At 44.2% G+C, this 17885-nt stretch overlaps 1 protein-coding gene across 2 annotated transcripts in view; it reads right to left on the reverse strand.

Moving 5' to 3' along the window:
• Positions 1–17885, reverse strand: part of veph1 (ventricular zone expressed PH domain-containing 1) — a 206884-nt gene that overhangs the window by 12160 nt on the left and 176839 nt on the right. For both annotated transcript variants that reach the window (XM_056283081.1, XM_056283080.1), the window contains one exon: positions 13678–13731. In XM_056283081.1, coding sequence (XP_056139056.1) covers positions 13678–13731 — 54 coding nt within the window. The remainder of the gene's footprint in view (positions 1–13677; positions 13732–17885) is intronic.

Below are 17885 nucleotides of genomic sequence, written 5' to 3' on the forward strand. Positions count from 1 at the left end.
GTCTTAATGGACCTTGCTTTGTGCATTGGGGCACAGTCATTCTGGAACAGAAAAGGGTCCTCCCCAAACTGTTCCCACAAAGTTGGAAGCATAGCATTGTCCAAAATGTCTTGGTATACTGAAGCATTAAGATTTCCTGTCACTGGAACTAAAGGGCCTAGCCCAACCCCTGAAAAACAACCTTGTACCATTACCCCTCCTCCACCAAAATTTACAGTTGGCACAATGCAGTCAGGAAGGTAATGTTCTCCTGGCATCTGCCAAAACCAGACTCATCCATCAGACTGCCAGACAGAGAAGTGTGATTTGTCACTCCACAGGACATGTTTCCACTTCTCCAGAGTCCAGTGGCAGCGTGCTTTACACTACTCCATCCAACGCTTGGCATTGTGCTTGGTGATGTAAGGCTTGCATGCAGCTGCTCGGCCATGGAAATCCATTCCATGAAGCTCCCGGCATACAGTTTTTGTGCTGATGTTAATGCCAGAGGAAGTTTGGAACTCTGCAGTTATTGAGTCAACAGAGAGTTGGCGACTTTTACGCACTATGCGCCTCAGCACTCGCTGACCCCGCCGTGTGACTTTACATAGTCTGCCACTTTGTGGCTGAGTTGCTGTTTTTTCTTAATGCTTCCACTTTTCAATAATACCATTTACAGTTTACCGTGGAATATCTAGCAGGGAAGAAATTTCACGAACTGACTTTGACAGTTCGTGAAATCCTATGACAGTGTGGTACTGTCATAGGATTCCACCTTTGTTATAGGATGCAAAGATGGCATCCTATGACAGTACCACGCTTGAATTAACTGAGCTCTTCAGAACGACCCATTCTTTCACAAATGTTTGTAAATGCAGACTGCATGGCTAGCTGCTTGATTTTATACACTTGTGGCAATGGGTCTGAATGAAACACCTGAATTCAATGATTAAGAGGTGTGTCCCAATACTTTTGTCCATATAGTGTACCTGTTGAGGCATGGAGATGTTTAGGAGAGATGGCAGTGGACTTTAACTGGATTGTTTAACACAATCTTAAAATGTGAGAGGATGCCTGAGGAGTGGAGAAGAAGTATACTGGTACCGATTTTCAAGAATAAGGGCGATATGCAGAACTGTAGCAACTACAGAGGTATAAAGTTGATCAGCCACAGCATGAAGATATGGGAAACAGTAATAGAAGCTAGGTTAAGAGACGAGGTGATGACCAGCGAGCAGCAGTATGGTTTCATGCCACGAAAGAGCACTACAGATATGTTTGCTTTGAGAATGTTGATTGAGAAGTATAGAGAAGGCCAGAAGGAGTTACATTGTGTCTTTGTTGATGTAGAGAAAACATATGACAGTGTGCCGAGAGAGGAGATGTGGTAGTGTATGAGGAAGTCGGGAGTTGCAGAGAAGTATGTAGGAGTGGTGCAGCATATGTATGAGGGAGGTGTGACAGTGGTGAGATGTGCGGTTGGAAAGACAAATGGGTTCAATGTGGAGGTGGGATTACATCAAGGATCGGCTTTGAGCCCTTTCTTGTTTGCAATGGCGATTGTTACGCCCCCTAGTGGCCAGAGGACCAAGGCGCAACATTTACCACAACAGAACAAACCAAATGTGGGTGCAGCCTCACAAAACCACAATTTAAGCAGGATAAACCACAACGTGAGCAGAAAGAACCACAACTTAAGAAATATTTATTTAATACAAAAACACAGCAACACGGGGGACATAGGGCGCTAATCAGTGGCACCAAATAAACTATAAACTGAAAAGAAAACCCCTCCCCCCTTAACAGGCGTCAAGCACCCCTAAATACATGGGTTGGTGCCCACCGCTAAACTAATGAAGAATAACATCAACAAACTACGTGTAAAGTAAATGTAGACCCCAGGGTGTCTAAACTTACCAACTTACCCAAATGTCCCCTATGAGCTTAAACAAGAAAAGAAACAAAGAAAAACTAACCAACAAACAAACATAGGTTGATCAGAGGTAAACTAACTCATAGTCTTAATCAAAAACAAGACAAACACAAAACCCAACCAACCAACCGCTCGCCTCCTGATAGTGCCACTACCCAGGAGAACGAGAGGGAACAATGGAAAAGCTAGGACTATATATAGGAGGAGGAGCAGGGCGTGGCTAATTGGTGATACGGAGCAGGTGTGTTTGATAGACAGCGGATCCAAGCTGCAGCTTCTGTAAGAAAAGGAATTATGGAGACACTAGGGGGAGACAAAACCACAACACACCAGGACAGAGTGACACATCCATACAACATGCAGGCCTGCATACATTAAACACAAAAACAATACGGGACGTAACACTCCCCCCCATAAAGAGTCAGCCCACGGCTGACGACACCAACACCCCTACCTCCACTACTACTCCATCCAACAACCAAAACTTAAACTCTAGAAAGGGCATCCGCAAACACATTGTCAGTGCCCTTCTTGTGCCGGATAACAAGGTTATATGTTTGCAGCATAACAGCCCAGCGCATTAAGCGCTGGTTGTGGTTGTACATTTTATCCAAAAACACAAGAGGGTTGTGGTCCGTAAACACCACCACAGGCTCCGCACTGGAGCCAAGGTACACTTCAAAAAACTGGAGTGCCAGCAGCAGCGCCAATGTCTCCTGTTCAATGGTCGAGTAGCGCCTTTGGCAACTGCTAAACTTCTTGGAGAAGTAACCAACAGGATGAACCAGGCCATCCGCATCCATCTGTGTTAAAACTGCACCAGCTCCAAGGGAACTGGCATCTACCTCGAGAGAGAAAGGGGTAGAGAAATCAGGCGCACTGAGAACTGGGGCACTGCACAGGAGGGCTTTACAGCTCTCGAAGGCTAACTGGCACTCATCAGTCCAAACAAACGGAACCAAGGGACTAATCAAATCAGTCAGAGGTGCTGCCACTGTCGAAAAGTTCCGACAGAAACCCCTGTAATACCCTGACATCCCCAAAAACCGACGTAACTCACGCCTAGTACTTGGCACAGGGAACGCAGCTATAGCCGCAACCTTGTCTTCTAGAGGGCGCACCTGACCCCCTCCCACCTGCTTACCCAAATATGTCACTGTTGCCTTCCCAAACTCGCATTTTGCTAAATTGAGAGTGAGAGAGGCATCAGCCAGTCTCTGGAAAACCGTCTTCAAGGAAGACACATGGGCCGGCCAGTCAGATGAATACACCACCACATCATCCAAATAAGCGGTGCAATTAGGCACACCCGCAAAAACGACATTCACCAGCCGCTGAAAGGTAGCGGGCGCATTTCTCATGCCAAATGCCATTACCGAATACTGTAGAAAAGCGTCAGGGGTCACAAAGGCACTTATCTCTGCGGCTCGAGATGAAAGTGGCACTTGCCAATAACCTTTCAACAAATCCAGTTTAGTTACATAGGAGGCGGAACCTATCGTATCAATACAGTCATCAACCCGGGGCATGGGAAAAGAATCAGGGACGGTGATTTTGTTTACCTTACGATAGTCCGTACAAAACCGAACAGTGGAGTCAGGTTTTGGTACCAGCAAACAAGGAGAGCTCCACGGGCTGGTACTAGGCTGGACTAAATCATGTTTTAATAAATAAGCCACTTCCTTCTCCATCAGCGCTCTCTTCGCCGCATTCACTCTGTACGGATGTTGTTTTACAGGCCGTCCCCCACCCACATCTATGTCATGTTCCAGAACCGTAGTGCGAGTAGGCACGTCTCCAAACAGACTGGGAAAATCAGAAATAAGTCTAACAATTTCAGACTTCTGCTCATTACTCAAATGAGGCATCAGAGAAGGCAGATCCCTCAACATCTCCGAATTGCACAGCCGAGGGGTCTGTTGCTGGAGTTTACTCAATGCCAAGCCATCCTCATCCCGCTCGGGAAGAGGAGCGCATATGATTTCGGCCGGCGCTGCAGTGACGGTCGTGAGCACCGCAGCAGGCATAGGCCTACTTAGCGCACCAGGAGACGTCTCGGACGCTCCATCCCCTCTAGCGCAGTAGCGCTTCAACATGTTTAAATGACAGACCCTGGCTTTCCGTCTTCGATCAGGAGTTCTAACTACATAGTCCGTATCACTCAATTTCCTGTCAATGCGATACGGACCTGCGAACCGAGCATGTAGAGAAGAACCAGGGACTGGAAGCAAAACCAAAACGTCATCACCGGCCTGCAATGACCGCTGGACGGCCCCCTTGTCAAACTTGCGTTTCATACCGACTTGAGCATCAGAGAGACTTTCCCTAGCCATTTGACAGGCCTCATGCAGCCGCTCACGAAAGCGACTCACATAGGTCAGCACATTCTTTTTAACAGGCGAGCTCCCGCCCGTAATCTGGTCTTTCAAAACCTTCAGAGGCCCCCGGACAGTATGGCCAAACACTAGTTCCGCGGGACTAAAACCCAGGGACTCTTGTATGGTCTCCCGCACTGCAAATAAAGCCAACGGGACCCCCTCGTCCCAGTCTCGCTCCGTCTCCATACAATACTTGCGCAGGACGGACTTAAATGTTTGATGCCAGCGCTCCAGCGCGCCCTGTGACTGAGGATGGTAAGCGCTGGATACCCGGTGCGTAATGGACAATGTTTTCATTACTTGTTCAAAAATGCCTGATAGGAAGTTAGTACCTTGATCAGTTTGTACTATTTTCGGCAGCCCAAATGTAGAAAAGAACTTGATCAGGGCTCTTACTACTGTCTGCGAGGTGATCTTCCTAACAGCAATAGCTTCCGGGTATCGGGTGGCAACGCACATTATAGTGAGCAAGAACTGGTTACCCGATTTGGTCTTCGGGAGAGGACCGACACAATCCACCAACACATGCTCAAAAGGCTCCCCTAACGCTGGAATAGGATGCAGGGGAGCAGGTGGAATCACTTGATTCGGTTTCCCCGTTACCTGACAAACATGGCAAGTGCGACAAAACCTGGCCACATCTTTTTTTAACCCTGGCCAGAAGAAATGTTTTAACACCCGGTCGTAAGTTTTCGTTACCCCCAAATGTCCAGCCCAGAGATGGTCATGCGCTAAGGACAGTACGGACTGGCGGAACGGAAGCGGCACCACAACCTGGCACACAACACTCCATTCACAATCTGAGCGCAAAGCCCACCTCCGCATCAGAAGGCCATCCTCCATAAAATAAACCACCTCTTTCGTTTTAGCCATCTCTGGAATACGAGCCATGGCAAAACATTTAGAGAGGCTGTTATCTGCTTTCTGAGCTATAATGAGGTTTTCCCTCGTCATTGGTAGAGACTGTGACTCGGGAGGGGATTTAACACACTCGGACTCCTTTTTACATTCAACACTCTTCTCGAAAACATCCAGAGAAGGCACCAGCGAGGAGACAGTCCCCTCAGAGAACACCGGAGAGAATAGGGTGTCAGCTAAGTCAATCCCAGGCGATCTCCGTGCCTGTGCACGAGTGACTGCACAAACAGGAAATATTTCTGGAAAATTTTGAGCCAGCGTATCTGGCTGCAGAACTGGGCGATCTAGAACCTCCACAAGCGGAGCTACCCTGCCACCCGCAATGTCATTACCTAAAAGGAATGAAACACCTTTCAATGGTAGCGAGGAGCGCACACCCACCTTGTGAATACCACTGGCTAAACTGCAGGATAAGTGTATCTGGTGAAGAGGCACGGACTTATACCCCATTTCAAAACCCTGCACCAACACACTAGACCCACATGAGGAGCCCTCAGAAAACGGCAACACGTCGGACAATATAAAAGACTGGGCAGCTCCGGTGTCGCGCAAGATGCGCACCGAACGCTGATCAGACTCATCTCCCGAGAGAGAAACCTTCCCGTCCAATAGGAACGGTTTAAACACAGGGTTCACTGGTGAATCACAACCCCTCACCGGAAGAGTAGTCACTAATGACACCTCTTTTACGCGTTTGGTCTGCGCCATCTTTTGTTTTAATACTGGGCAGTCTGGTTTTATGTGACCTACACGATGGCAAAAATAACACTCCCGCTCCTTATTGGAGGGAGTCGTGGAGCTGGGCAGACTTGACTGCGCTTTAAGTGGAGCAGGGGAATTAGACCAGCTCTTGTTGTCTTGACGAGAAACCCCAAACGTGTGTTTGTGCGTTAGCACAAACTCGTCAACGAGGATAGCAGCCTGAGCTATAGTGGTGACTTTCTGCTCATTAAGATACGTCACCATCCTGCTATTTTCTAAGCTGTTTTTAAAATCCTCAAGGAGGATTAGTTCAGATAATGCATCAAAGTCAGTGACTCTGCTAGCCTTGCACCAGCGCTTATACAGAGCTTCTTTTTCACGGGCGTACTCCACAAATGTTTTACCGGGTGACTTTCGGTGATTTCTAAACTTTTGTCTGTACGCCTCCGGCACCAGCTCGTAAGCGCGGAGCACGGTAGCTTTAATGGCATCATATGACAAACTGTCATCCAGAGTGAGTGTGGCTATTACCTCCTGGGCTTTTCCTGTCAATTTGCACTGCAATAATAGCGCCCACACATCTCTCGGCCATTTCAGTGCGTGAGCTACCCGCTCAAACGCGCCGAAATAAGCGTCAACCTCATCCTCACGGAACTGAGGGACCAAAGTAATGTTTTTGGTCACATTAAAGGCTACTGAAGAATCCGCGCTGCTATACTTGAGCGCACAGGGCTTCTCTGCTGAGGGGGAAGACTTCACAGCGGCCGCAGCAGCCTCCAACTCTATTCTTTTTAACCTCACCTCCTTCTCTGCAGCTATTTCTAACGCCATCCTATGTCGAGACATCTCCATCTCTAACTCCAGTCTCCGGAGGGACAACAGATGGGTATATTCCCTCTCCTGTGCCTCACGCTGAAACTGATTCCGTGGTGAAGTGCGCCGTAACTCCTCACTTACACCAGTAGACGAAGGCATGGGGGAAAACCGTGCCATAAATGGCCTGTTAATGCAGAAGCCCCGCCCAACATGGGCTTCCCAAACAACTCCCCCTTATCCTCCTCCCCTTCTCCCTCAGGGCCCTCATGGCTCTCCTTAGAGACATCCTCCGAGACCTCCTCAGAACCCACTATAGGGTCATTCTCGGACGTAGGGAAGGGGGAAGGATCAGGGTCAGGGGACGCAGCATCGCCGGCGCCAAGCACCTGCTGTTCCACCAACCCATGAACCACTGCTTCCCGCAAAGCAGGTTTACTCAAACTCTTGGACACTGCAATACCATAATGGGCGGCTATGGCATACAGGTCAACCTTCTTACAGCGTTCAATGAGGTCCACAGATGGACTACTGATAAACCCATCCAGGCTGAATACACTCATGGTCAATACTACACAACTACTAATAGAACAACCACAGCACAAACAGCCAGCACCACTTACCCTCTGTCAGCCTAAACGTAAGTGTGCACTACACACCAACATATGGATCGTATCTGTTGTGGGTGAAAAGGATCAAAGATGTCCCGGACGAGCCCCCATTATATGTTACGCCCCCTAGTGGCCAGAGGACCAAGGCGCAACATTTACCACAACAGAACAAACCAAATGTGGGTGCAGCCTCACAAAACCACAATTTAAGCAGGATAAACCACAACATGAGCAGAAAGAACCACAACTTAAGAAATATTTATTTAATACAAAAACACAGCAACACGGGGGACATAGGGCGCTAATCAGTGGCACCAAATAAACTATAAACTGAAAAGAAAACCCCTCCCCCCTTAACAGGCGTCAAGCACCCCTAAATACATGGGTTGGTGCCCACCGCTAAACTAATGAAGAATAACATCAACAAACTACGTGTAAAGTAAATGTAGACCCCAGGGTGTCTAAACTTACCAACTTACCCAAATGTCCCCTATGAGCTTAAACAAGAAAAGAAACAAAGAAAAACTAACCAACAAACAAACATAGGTTGATCAGAGGTAAACTAACTCATAGTCTTAATCAAAAACAAGACAAACACAAAACCCAACCAACCAACCGCTCGCCTCCTGATAGTGCCACTACCCAGGAGAACGAGAGGGAACAATGGAAAAGCTAGGACTATATATAGGAGGAGGAGCAGGGCGTGGCTAATTGGTGATACGGAGCAGGTGTGTTTGATAGACAGTGGATCCAAGCTGCAGCTTCTGTAAGAAAAGGAATTATGGAGACACTAGGGGGAGACAAAACCACAACACACCAGGACAGAGTGACACATCCATACAACATGCAGGCCTGCTTACATTAAACACAAAAACAATACGGGACGTAACAGCGATGGACAGGTTGATGGATGAGATCAGGCAGGACTTTTCATGGACTATGATGTTTGTGGATGACATTGTGATCTGTAGCGAGAGAAGGTTGCAGGTGGAGGAGAGCCTGGAGAGGTGGAGGTATGCACTGGAGAGAAGAGGAATGAAAGTGAGTAGGAGCAAGAAGGAATACATATGCATGAATGAGAGGGGGGCAGTGGAATGGCGAGGATGCAAGGAGTAGAGGTGATGAAGGCGTATGAGTTTAAATACTTGGGGTCAACTGTACAAAGTAATGGGGAGTACAGGAGAGAGGTGAAGAAGAGAGTGCAGGCAGGGTGGAGTGAGTGGAAAAGAGTATCAGGAGTGATTGGCGACAGAAGCGTACCAGCATGAGTTAAAGGAAAGGTTTACAAAATGGTTGTGAGACCAGCTATGTTATATGGTGTGGAGACGGGCACTGACAAAAAGACAGGAGGCAGAGCTGGAGGTGGCAGAGTTGAAGATGCTAAGATTTTCACTGGGGTTGACAAAGAAGGACAGGATTAGGAATGAGTATATTAGAGGGACAGTTCAGGTTGGATGGTTTGGAGACAAAGCAAGAGAGACAAGATTGAGATGGTTTGGACATGTGTGGAAGAGAGATGCTGGGTATATTGGGGGAAAGTTGCTGAATATGGAGCTACCAGGGAAGCGGAAAAGAGGAAGGCCAAAGAGGAGGTTTACGGATGTAGTGAGAAAGGACATGCAGGTGGCTGGTGTGACAGAGGAAGATGCAGAGGACAGGAAGAGATGGAAACCGATGAGCTGCTGTGGCGACCCCTAACGGGAACAGCCAAAAGTAGTAGTATACATTGTGAACGCTTCCCAAGTTTCATCCAAATTTCACATGTTGCATTTAAAATTCTCCACACATGAAATAAGTTCGTATTGTTGATATATGAAATTAGAAAATTAGAAGCTTGAGAAGATGCTACTCTTTGAGTGGATGATCTGTCTAAATAAATATCCAGGACAAAATTAAAATCACTCCCAATCATCAGATAGGTAAAGATATCCAGGATCAAGCTAAAGATTGTCTTAAAACAGTCCAGATCATCCCAGTTCAGCCCATAGATGTTTTGCAATGTAATTGTTGTGGACTGTATCTCACCTGTAACCAAAATATCACAACTGAGATGACATCTTCAACTTCAACTTTATTTGCCCCTGAAGGACAATAAGTATTGCTGCATGAAGTGCAACATAAAAACAAACATGAGATCATAATCAGACTCAAAAGCACTGCATCAATGAACAAGCATAACCACTGGAACAGCAATAAAAGCAATACAATGATGACTATCCTGTCATCCCCATACATTAAGTATGACCAGTGTACTATTACGTCTTTCCCTGCCAGTACATAGCCTCTCCAACAGCAAGCCCCATGTAGTGCCTCCTCGTGGCGACACACGGTAACTGGGTACACCTTGGACTGTGGCTGAACTACAAGGGACTCGGAGAAGGTCTGGCCCCCAGATGTGGGGTACGCACGCCCACCAATGTGTGGATATTCCCTGATGCTGATGAACCAGCCCCCAGCTATGGGTTAAATAGTGCCACTGCCTAGTGGATACCTCGGGAGAGGAATAGGCTACTGGAGTAATTCCCTACAGAAAATCAATAGAGTGCTGTTGTTTTTTGTTTTTCTTGCCCTTTTGTATCTGTTTAAGTCGGAGAGTACTGCTAGCATCGTGTGTGGCTGCCACTTCTCCCTCTAATAGCCCCCCTTCCCATCCACCCCTGTATGTCTGTGTTATGTCTATCTGTTGTCTTGTTTCACCCTGTTTATTGTAAAGTGACTCTGAGTGTTAGAAAAGCGCTATATAAATTTGATTTATTATTACAATTAAAATACAACAATAGCGGCAACAACATAATCAGAATCAACGTAAACATCATCCTACATGTAGGCTTACCTAGTCATGAGGGGCAACCTCTTTCTCCCTGAGTTGAGGAGGGTAATAGCTGTGGGGATGAAAGAGTGTTTCCTCAAATGTAATTTTCATCTCCATGGGACTCCGATCCCTCTGCGCTAATGTGGGCAATTTACACGTATGTAAAAACTGTTTCATAATCTCAGACAAATAATCTCCCCTCTTTATCTACAACCGTAGACTGGTGTAAGAATGGAACAGTTTTGTGAATTACTATAGCCACTCCCCTAGCCTTTGCCGAAAACTTGGAATGGTACACTTATCCATTTGGGTGTAATTTTACTATATGCTTTGTTTTTCAAATTTGTCTCTTGTAAGAAAATCACACCAGACTGCAGCTCTCTCAGATGAGACAATACTGTACCCATTTTACTGGCTGGTTAATTCCATTCACATTCCATGTACAAAAAGTTAGATTTCCTCCCACTTCTATGTCTCCTTCTACCTTATCTGTCGCTGCAGACATAAGGACAGATCACTCTCCTGCAATGTTTTCTGCTGCACTGCCATTTTTTATTAAATGATATATTCTAAATTGCGCTCCACCCCACCCTTGCCTCCCTTCCTACCTCGAAAGTAAACAAGAAAACAAAAACGCTCATCTTCTCCTGAACCCACCTACAGTGAAACTTCTGGAAGTGGGTCCAGCCCTCCTTCTCAGAAGTCCAAATTCTCTACCCACTATCTAGCAACACTGTCCTTCAGGTGTAGCTCCACAATTATATGGTGAACCCAAAACCAAACTTTCTGGTGGTTAAATTAATTAGATCATCTAAGGGGATGTCTTGCTTATTTAGACTGAAATTCTCCCCAAGTGTTGTCTTAGTTATATAACCCTCATCAGTTTGGGCACTTATCACTGTGTACTTATCCAATAACATAACATAGAGAATCAAGGAAGAAAACAGTAAGAGTTGTCAAACAGTTTACCACTTAATGCAAGCCCAACTATATAAGCCGGTTCATTAGCAGAGATACATCTTGAACTCATCTTGAATACAGCTTGAACTCAAGTCCTTCAAGAGAATAGGCCACAACACTTTGTGACGAATATTAACAGTGACAGAATGTGCAATTTAACATTCAGTGTGAAAAATAACCTTCGGCAAGAGCTGCCCTGTATGGTCACCTGTATGAGGCTCCCATTAGAGTCCTCATTCTCAGTCTTTTTCTCGAGGAAAGAAACGGAAAGTTCTCATTCTCAGTATGTCTCTGGAGGTCTGAAATGGAAAGTCCCCATTATCTGGAGGTCCGGCATGAAGAGTCCTCAGTCTTTATCTGGAGGTCTGAAATCATACTCTGCATACTGATGAGCATCCTCCGGATTTATAAAGAATATCTCTGACCCGTTGTGTGACACTCGTAGCTTGGCTGCGTACAAAAGTCCAAATCTGACTCCGGGTTTATCGCGTAGTATCCTTCTGGCCAGAGTGAATGCAGCCCAGTGTTTAACCACTTCAGGTGGGAAGTCCCTGAAGATTTGGATCCATTGACCTTGAAATGTTAAGATGCTTGATAGACATCACTTTCTGTATTATGTCTTCATAAGCGTGGCAATAATGTATCCTCACAATCAGATATCATGTGGCTTGTTGTCACCAGGTGTCTGTAGAGTTCTATGGGTTTGGTCTATTTCTGGCACTTATTCTAGGCTTAGCGCCTCTTTATTGGATAATAAATTGGTGCTAAGCCTAGAAGAAGTGAGCCATAAAATCCTTCATTTTTTTTTGGCATTTTTTTGGCAAGTTCTGTCTTCTTGAGCACCCCTCTAGGTCTAGACATTTTTCTGAGAGAGTTTAAATCTGCCCAGACAGTTTCTTGATTTTGTCTCCCAGCTCCTGCAGTGCATCCAAGGAGCCACTAGCCGAGTATGCTAACTCCTTCAAAGTTTAGTTTTGTGAGTCCATCTGGGCTTTTAGCACTGTTATCGCTGCGTCATTTTCGGCTTTCAGCGCTGCTACCTCTCCTATCAATATAGTGGTAACCTCTGAGATCTCGGCCTAAATTTTGTTACAAATCTCTGACTTGATGAGCATCAGCTCTGAGAGGAGTGATGCTATAGCCAACAGAATGTTGCTGTTGTCCACTTTCAAAGTGGCCTCTCCAGCATTTCCTTATTTGGTTGAGCCCAAGACTTCAGTTGGGCCCAAGACTTCAGTTGGGCCTGTTTCATCATTCAAGTCCAACTCTGCATTACCCTTTTTTGGTATTTTCTCACAGGTTTCTTCTTCTCTTACCTTTTTTCTCCAAAGGCTTCAGTTAACACCTTCGGTAAACGTCTTAGTTTATACTTTGTGTGGTTTTGTCAGAATTGAATTTTAAACTAAAATATAGTGGAGCGACCAGGATCACTGGTAGTGCCAGCATATTTTAGTTTAAAATTCATCCTACTCACTCATTACTCAACAGCACCCCCCCATATTCATAAAATTTGTTTCTAAATTAACTTTTTAAGATTTTTCTGCTCCTCAAATTTACACATTGACTGTGTAGTGTCAGGCTATCTATCTTTAAACATAATGTGAAGCCTTGCCACTTGGAAATGCAGTCTTGCCCATCAAATAAAATTGCCAGCAAAATCCATCTTGGGAGTGTCCACACCAGACAGGTTATATATTGCAGTATACTAAATGGAAAATATAAATCTCACTAAAGAAAAGAGAAAACCTATATTCTGTTATTCATAGCTTGTCCTTCCTGGGAAGAAAATGTCTTTACTATACTCTAGTCCAGAGAGGCCGTCAACCATATCATGGAAAAAGTGTGTCATGGGTAAAATTAGTTTTTCTATTCAGAGAAGATGAACTTTCTAGATAGATAGATAGTTTATTAGCCACACGATCAAGGCCGATGGAATTTGTTTTTGGTACAGTATGTTAAACTCTGCAGCACAATACATCCATGGACAACAGCAGACACTCCATATATTACCACGAACAATACAGTCACACAATAACAGAAACTGTTGTGACTTATTTGGTCACATGATTGAGTTGAATAGTAGTTCAATAATTAGTTCATGAAAACAAGTGAATTATATTGTTTATTTGATTGATTGATTATTCTATTGAATACATGATTAGAGATATGATTGATTACTATATGTGATACATGATTACAGAAATATTATTTGTGATGTTAAAAAGAATAGATCGAATGTTCATATCGTACAGTTCATATTAGAAAAGGCTACTGTATTTCGTAATGTAAAACTCAAACTCCCAGCAGGCTTAGCGACAAGGAAACAGGAAGTTGATTCGGTTGACAGTCGAGACTCGTGCGAGAGCAGTGCGCTCAGAGATTAGCAAGAAAAACGTTACCATTAGCTTTGTCGAATGTATGTCTGCAACCATTTTCATATAAAGAAGCTTCGTTTTATAATCCGGTTTTTGTGGTCTTTGCTGTTTGAGAAGGGAATATAATTCCTACAGAAACAAACATATTACACACAACAATTACAAATAGGATTTAGACTATTAACCAACACCCTACCTTGACACTTTGCACCTTACTCAGCTCGATGGGAATGTCATCCAGTTCATCCTTCTATGGGGAAAGGGAGATAGATAGATAGATAGAGAGAGAGCGAGAGAGAGTAAAAAAATATCACCTAGACTGGAAAAAAAAATATCAAAACTCCAGATGGAGAATCATGCTAGTTTGCTTTAAAGGGTTTAGAAATGAGAACTGTAGGGTAAATCCTAGGAATTTTGCTTGTATGACATGTCACTTCACCACCTACCCCCCTGCACATGCACATGCACGCACACGCACACACACAAATTTACGAGTGTTCCACTCCAACTTTCAGTTATTCGATGACAAGGTCTGAAAAAAAAAATGCTCATCTCAGCTTTCAAACTGGAATTACATGGTTCCCTGTCTGAGGGATGCAATAATAAAACAGCGGAAATCCTGTAACTCGGTTCAAGTAATGCGACCTTTGACAACTGAGGGGTTTGTTAGACTTACTGATCCCGTGCATAATGCATAACAAATGCTGAGCATTACGGTGCAATTAAAGGAAGGAAGGGAAGGCACCCAGCTCTTTGGTCACATTAGATCCTCATCTTATGACTCAACACTGAAACACAGCCATGTTTTCACATTTTCAAAGCACCACTGCTATTACTGTTACTTCTACTTCTGTTACTACTACTACTACTACTGCTACTACATACAGACACACAAAACAAAAATATGTGGGGCATGTATGATATTGGTGTGTTGCTTTTATGTTTATTTTAACTTATGTAAAGGATCTTTGAGTACTTTGAGAAGCTCTCTACAAATAATATGTATTATTATTATTATTATTATTAAAGGTATTCTCCCAGGCAAAATGACACATTATATTGTACTAGTTGTGTTTGCATTCATGCAAGTGTTGAACCAGGGGCACATCTTCATGTTGAGGAGCAGAGGAATGGACTCGTGGGCATTTCACTGTAACTGAGCTGCCAATGCCAAATGTCTACTGGGACTAAGGACAGACAGAACAAAAACTGACATTTTAACAGGTAACTTGGAGGGAAGGTCTAAAACGTTTGGGTTTTTTTTCTTTCTTTTTATCATCCAATAAAAGCACTTTCAGATCTAGATCTACAGCATGTAGCTGATATTGTAGCATTGTGTCTGGTCTGTTCTGCTTCACACCAGTACGTACAGTTTACAGTACATACCAGAGTCTTCTTGGTCTGTTGCATCTTTATGGGAGGAAATGAAAATCTCTTTGCAACACAAAACGAAATATTGTTATATTTCTATATTGTGTGTGTGTGTGTGTGTGTTTGTATGTTTAGGCCTGAGGTACAAATAACTGTGAAGCTGTAAACACTGTATTTATGTATTTTTTGCATTTGTGTATTGTCTATGACTGTGTCTGTGTGAGCATGTGTATATAACGGACCAAACAGCCATTTGCTCTATAATCACATAACCGAGTGGTTAGACTAATGGCACTTGCCCACATCCTTTCAGTGGTATGCGTGTGTGGTGTGCATATTGAAAACCATTCAGTCTCAGTGGACATTTCTTTATCTTTATCCCCGGCTAGGCTGTCTGGAGGATCTGATCACAGTTACTCTAAAAATTTGGAAGAGAAGTCAAGGAAATCATTTCATTATACTGAAGCGATCATAATTACTTTCTCCATTCATTTGGCTTTTTTCTAATTGGCAGATCCATTATGCTCTATGTCCACACAGAGTCAGAGGAGCTCATTCAAGGTCCCGTGGAAAGCTTTTTAAACTCCAATTTCAACTTTTCATAAACAAAAGCTGGGACAGTTCTTTACAAAAAGGTTGTAATGACCCTGAGATGAACCGAAATACAAGAAATTAAAAAAAGGTTGGATATTCTACACAGTGTCTATGTGAGTAAACAGAATATTCCACATTTTACCAGGAAGATTGAACTCAAGACCACAAAGTGTACACATCCATCATACATACATTTCCTAATACTTAGGATTTGGGGTAATCCAAGACAGGAGATCCTCTGCCATCTCAAGAACAGAGAGTATCCTGAATCATGTTGGAGTATTATGTGTAGCAGCGGGTGGTGGTGTGGAGAGTGGGAAAACTATATTTTTAACCAGAGGATCTGGTCTGTTGTCATCTTGTTAGTAAGCATCTACTTGACTGAAGGGTCTGAGAAAGACAGTCAAGTCCTACAAAGCATCATGCCACTGTCTGCAGCTGATCTGCAGCCTGATCTCTCTGGTGGTACGCCAACAGAAAAGAGTGAGAGGCTTGAAAATAATGATTTCCCCAAGGGGAATGTCACATGCACAATATTAATGTGCACACAATCCACTTTGAAATCCTTCCCCCCTCACTCATTCTCATGGTCTGCCGTCTTCCCCTCCTACAAGAGAATACACACAGGATAAGAGGGCTGGCCAAGACCAAGTTCTGGCCTGGAGCTGGTTTGGCACCGCACTTTGTCTGGTCCCAATTAGGGGGGAATTTTTCAGAGGAAGACAGTGAGGTTTAGTCATTATCTACAATATTAGGAGATGTGCTCATCTTTCAAACATTTCAAACTATGAGACTTAGATGAGTGTGCGGGAGCATATTCCACTTATTCCACTTAGATATGCTGATGTAATAGTATATGGGATGACCCAAAAGCTGCTGCTGAGGAAGGGGGGTCAACATTAGATACTCAACATCTGAACTTGTGAAACATGTCAATGTTTCAGAGCTCCTTTTAAGAGTAACTAAGAGGAAATAACACATTTTCTGTTTCACAATCATGGTTCCCGACTGTGAACAGGTCTTTCACAATACATCAACTACCTCCAGACCCTGTTGGCAGAGGTAGACCCAGCTCAGAGAACAAGAGAGAAAGCCGTTCCAACTTTGTGGCTGTTTTGAGAAAGGAGTCCATTACCATCTGGTTAGAAAACACAACGACTATTGTTTAGAGTATAGAGAGACTTCAGCTCTCCTTCTGCCTTTCAGCCATCCAACTACATTTACCCCATTGCCAGATAATCCTTGGAGGGATTTGACTGCAGAAGAGTCCTAGGAACTGAGATTCCCTCAGGAGATCTCTTGTGTTTATTCTGCTCTGTCTCTACCTAGTTTTTGGAAAACTGACTGTGCAAACATATCATTGTTAAAAGACCATTAAGGCTCTCATCTGTACTTGGCTGTGGAAATACAATTATACTAATGGTATCACTTCAAAAGAGGGATGACAGCTACAAAATAGCATAAGGGCACGCACACACGCACGCACGCACGCACGCACGCACGCACACACACACACACACACACACACACACACACACACACCCATGCATGCAGATTCATGTGTAAATATTATAAAACTGGCAATTCTCATTTCCTTGTGGATGGAGCTGGGTAGAGTTATGTCTTTTGTCTGCTGGGTAAATTGAAACTTAAATGCTCGGCTGTATTTGTTATCAGAGCTTTGGAGACCTCTGACCTCAACACATTTTCCATGGTGTCACCTTTGTGCTGTGGTTTTCATTAAGAAAACCTTTCCCTTTGCGCAAACGATTTCCTCTACTGCATTTGCTTCAGTGACCTTAGGCCTTGTTTAGGGCGTGTTTTACACATAGATCAACAGGAAAAAGGAAGCAAAACTTTCCCCTTTTTATTTATTATGGGTTCAGTATTGAGTTAAACGGGACTGCGTGAGTCACAACGCTGAAGCATTGTGTCTTTGCCTTGGGAGACCCCCCCCCGCCCTATATGTACGTACATGTGTACACACACACACCGATGAGGTGGAGAACTACTTATTTTCTCTCAACTTTACTTTGTTAATATTGTGAATTGTCCATAATGTGATGTTTGAATGTCTTGTCTTTTGTCTGGACCCCAGGAAGAATAGTTGTTACTGAGGTAATAACTAACGGGGATCCTAAAAAAAAAATCACACACACACACACACACACACACCATCATAAAAGGCATCAGACTCAGGCCAAAACTTATCACATTCAGTCACCGGATTTTCCTAAGGGAGACTGGAGCTCACCACCAGATGGGGTCTTCACTGTTTTATCATCATTGTGTGTTAGTGTGCACATGTAATGTCTACGTATATGTGAATGAGCTGTGTCTTTGTCTATATCCGAGCAGTGTGTGTCAACGCATGAGCATGACGAAGAGGTGTGTAACTGTGCATGCACGAGGACTGGCTAGAGGGCTTAACTTTCCCCC

The sequence above is a fragment of the Lampris incognitus genome, chromosome 7, assembly GCF_029633865.1.
Source record: "Lampris incognitus isolate fLamInc1 chromosome 7, fLamInc1.hap2, whole genome shotgun sequence".
NCBI lineage: Eukaryota > Metazoa > Chordata > Actinopteri > Lampriformes > Lampridae > Lampris > Lampris incognitus.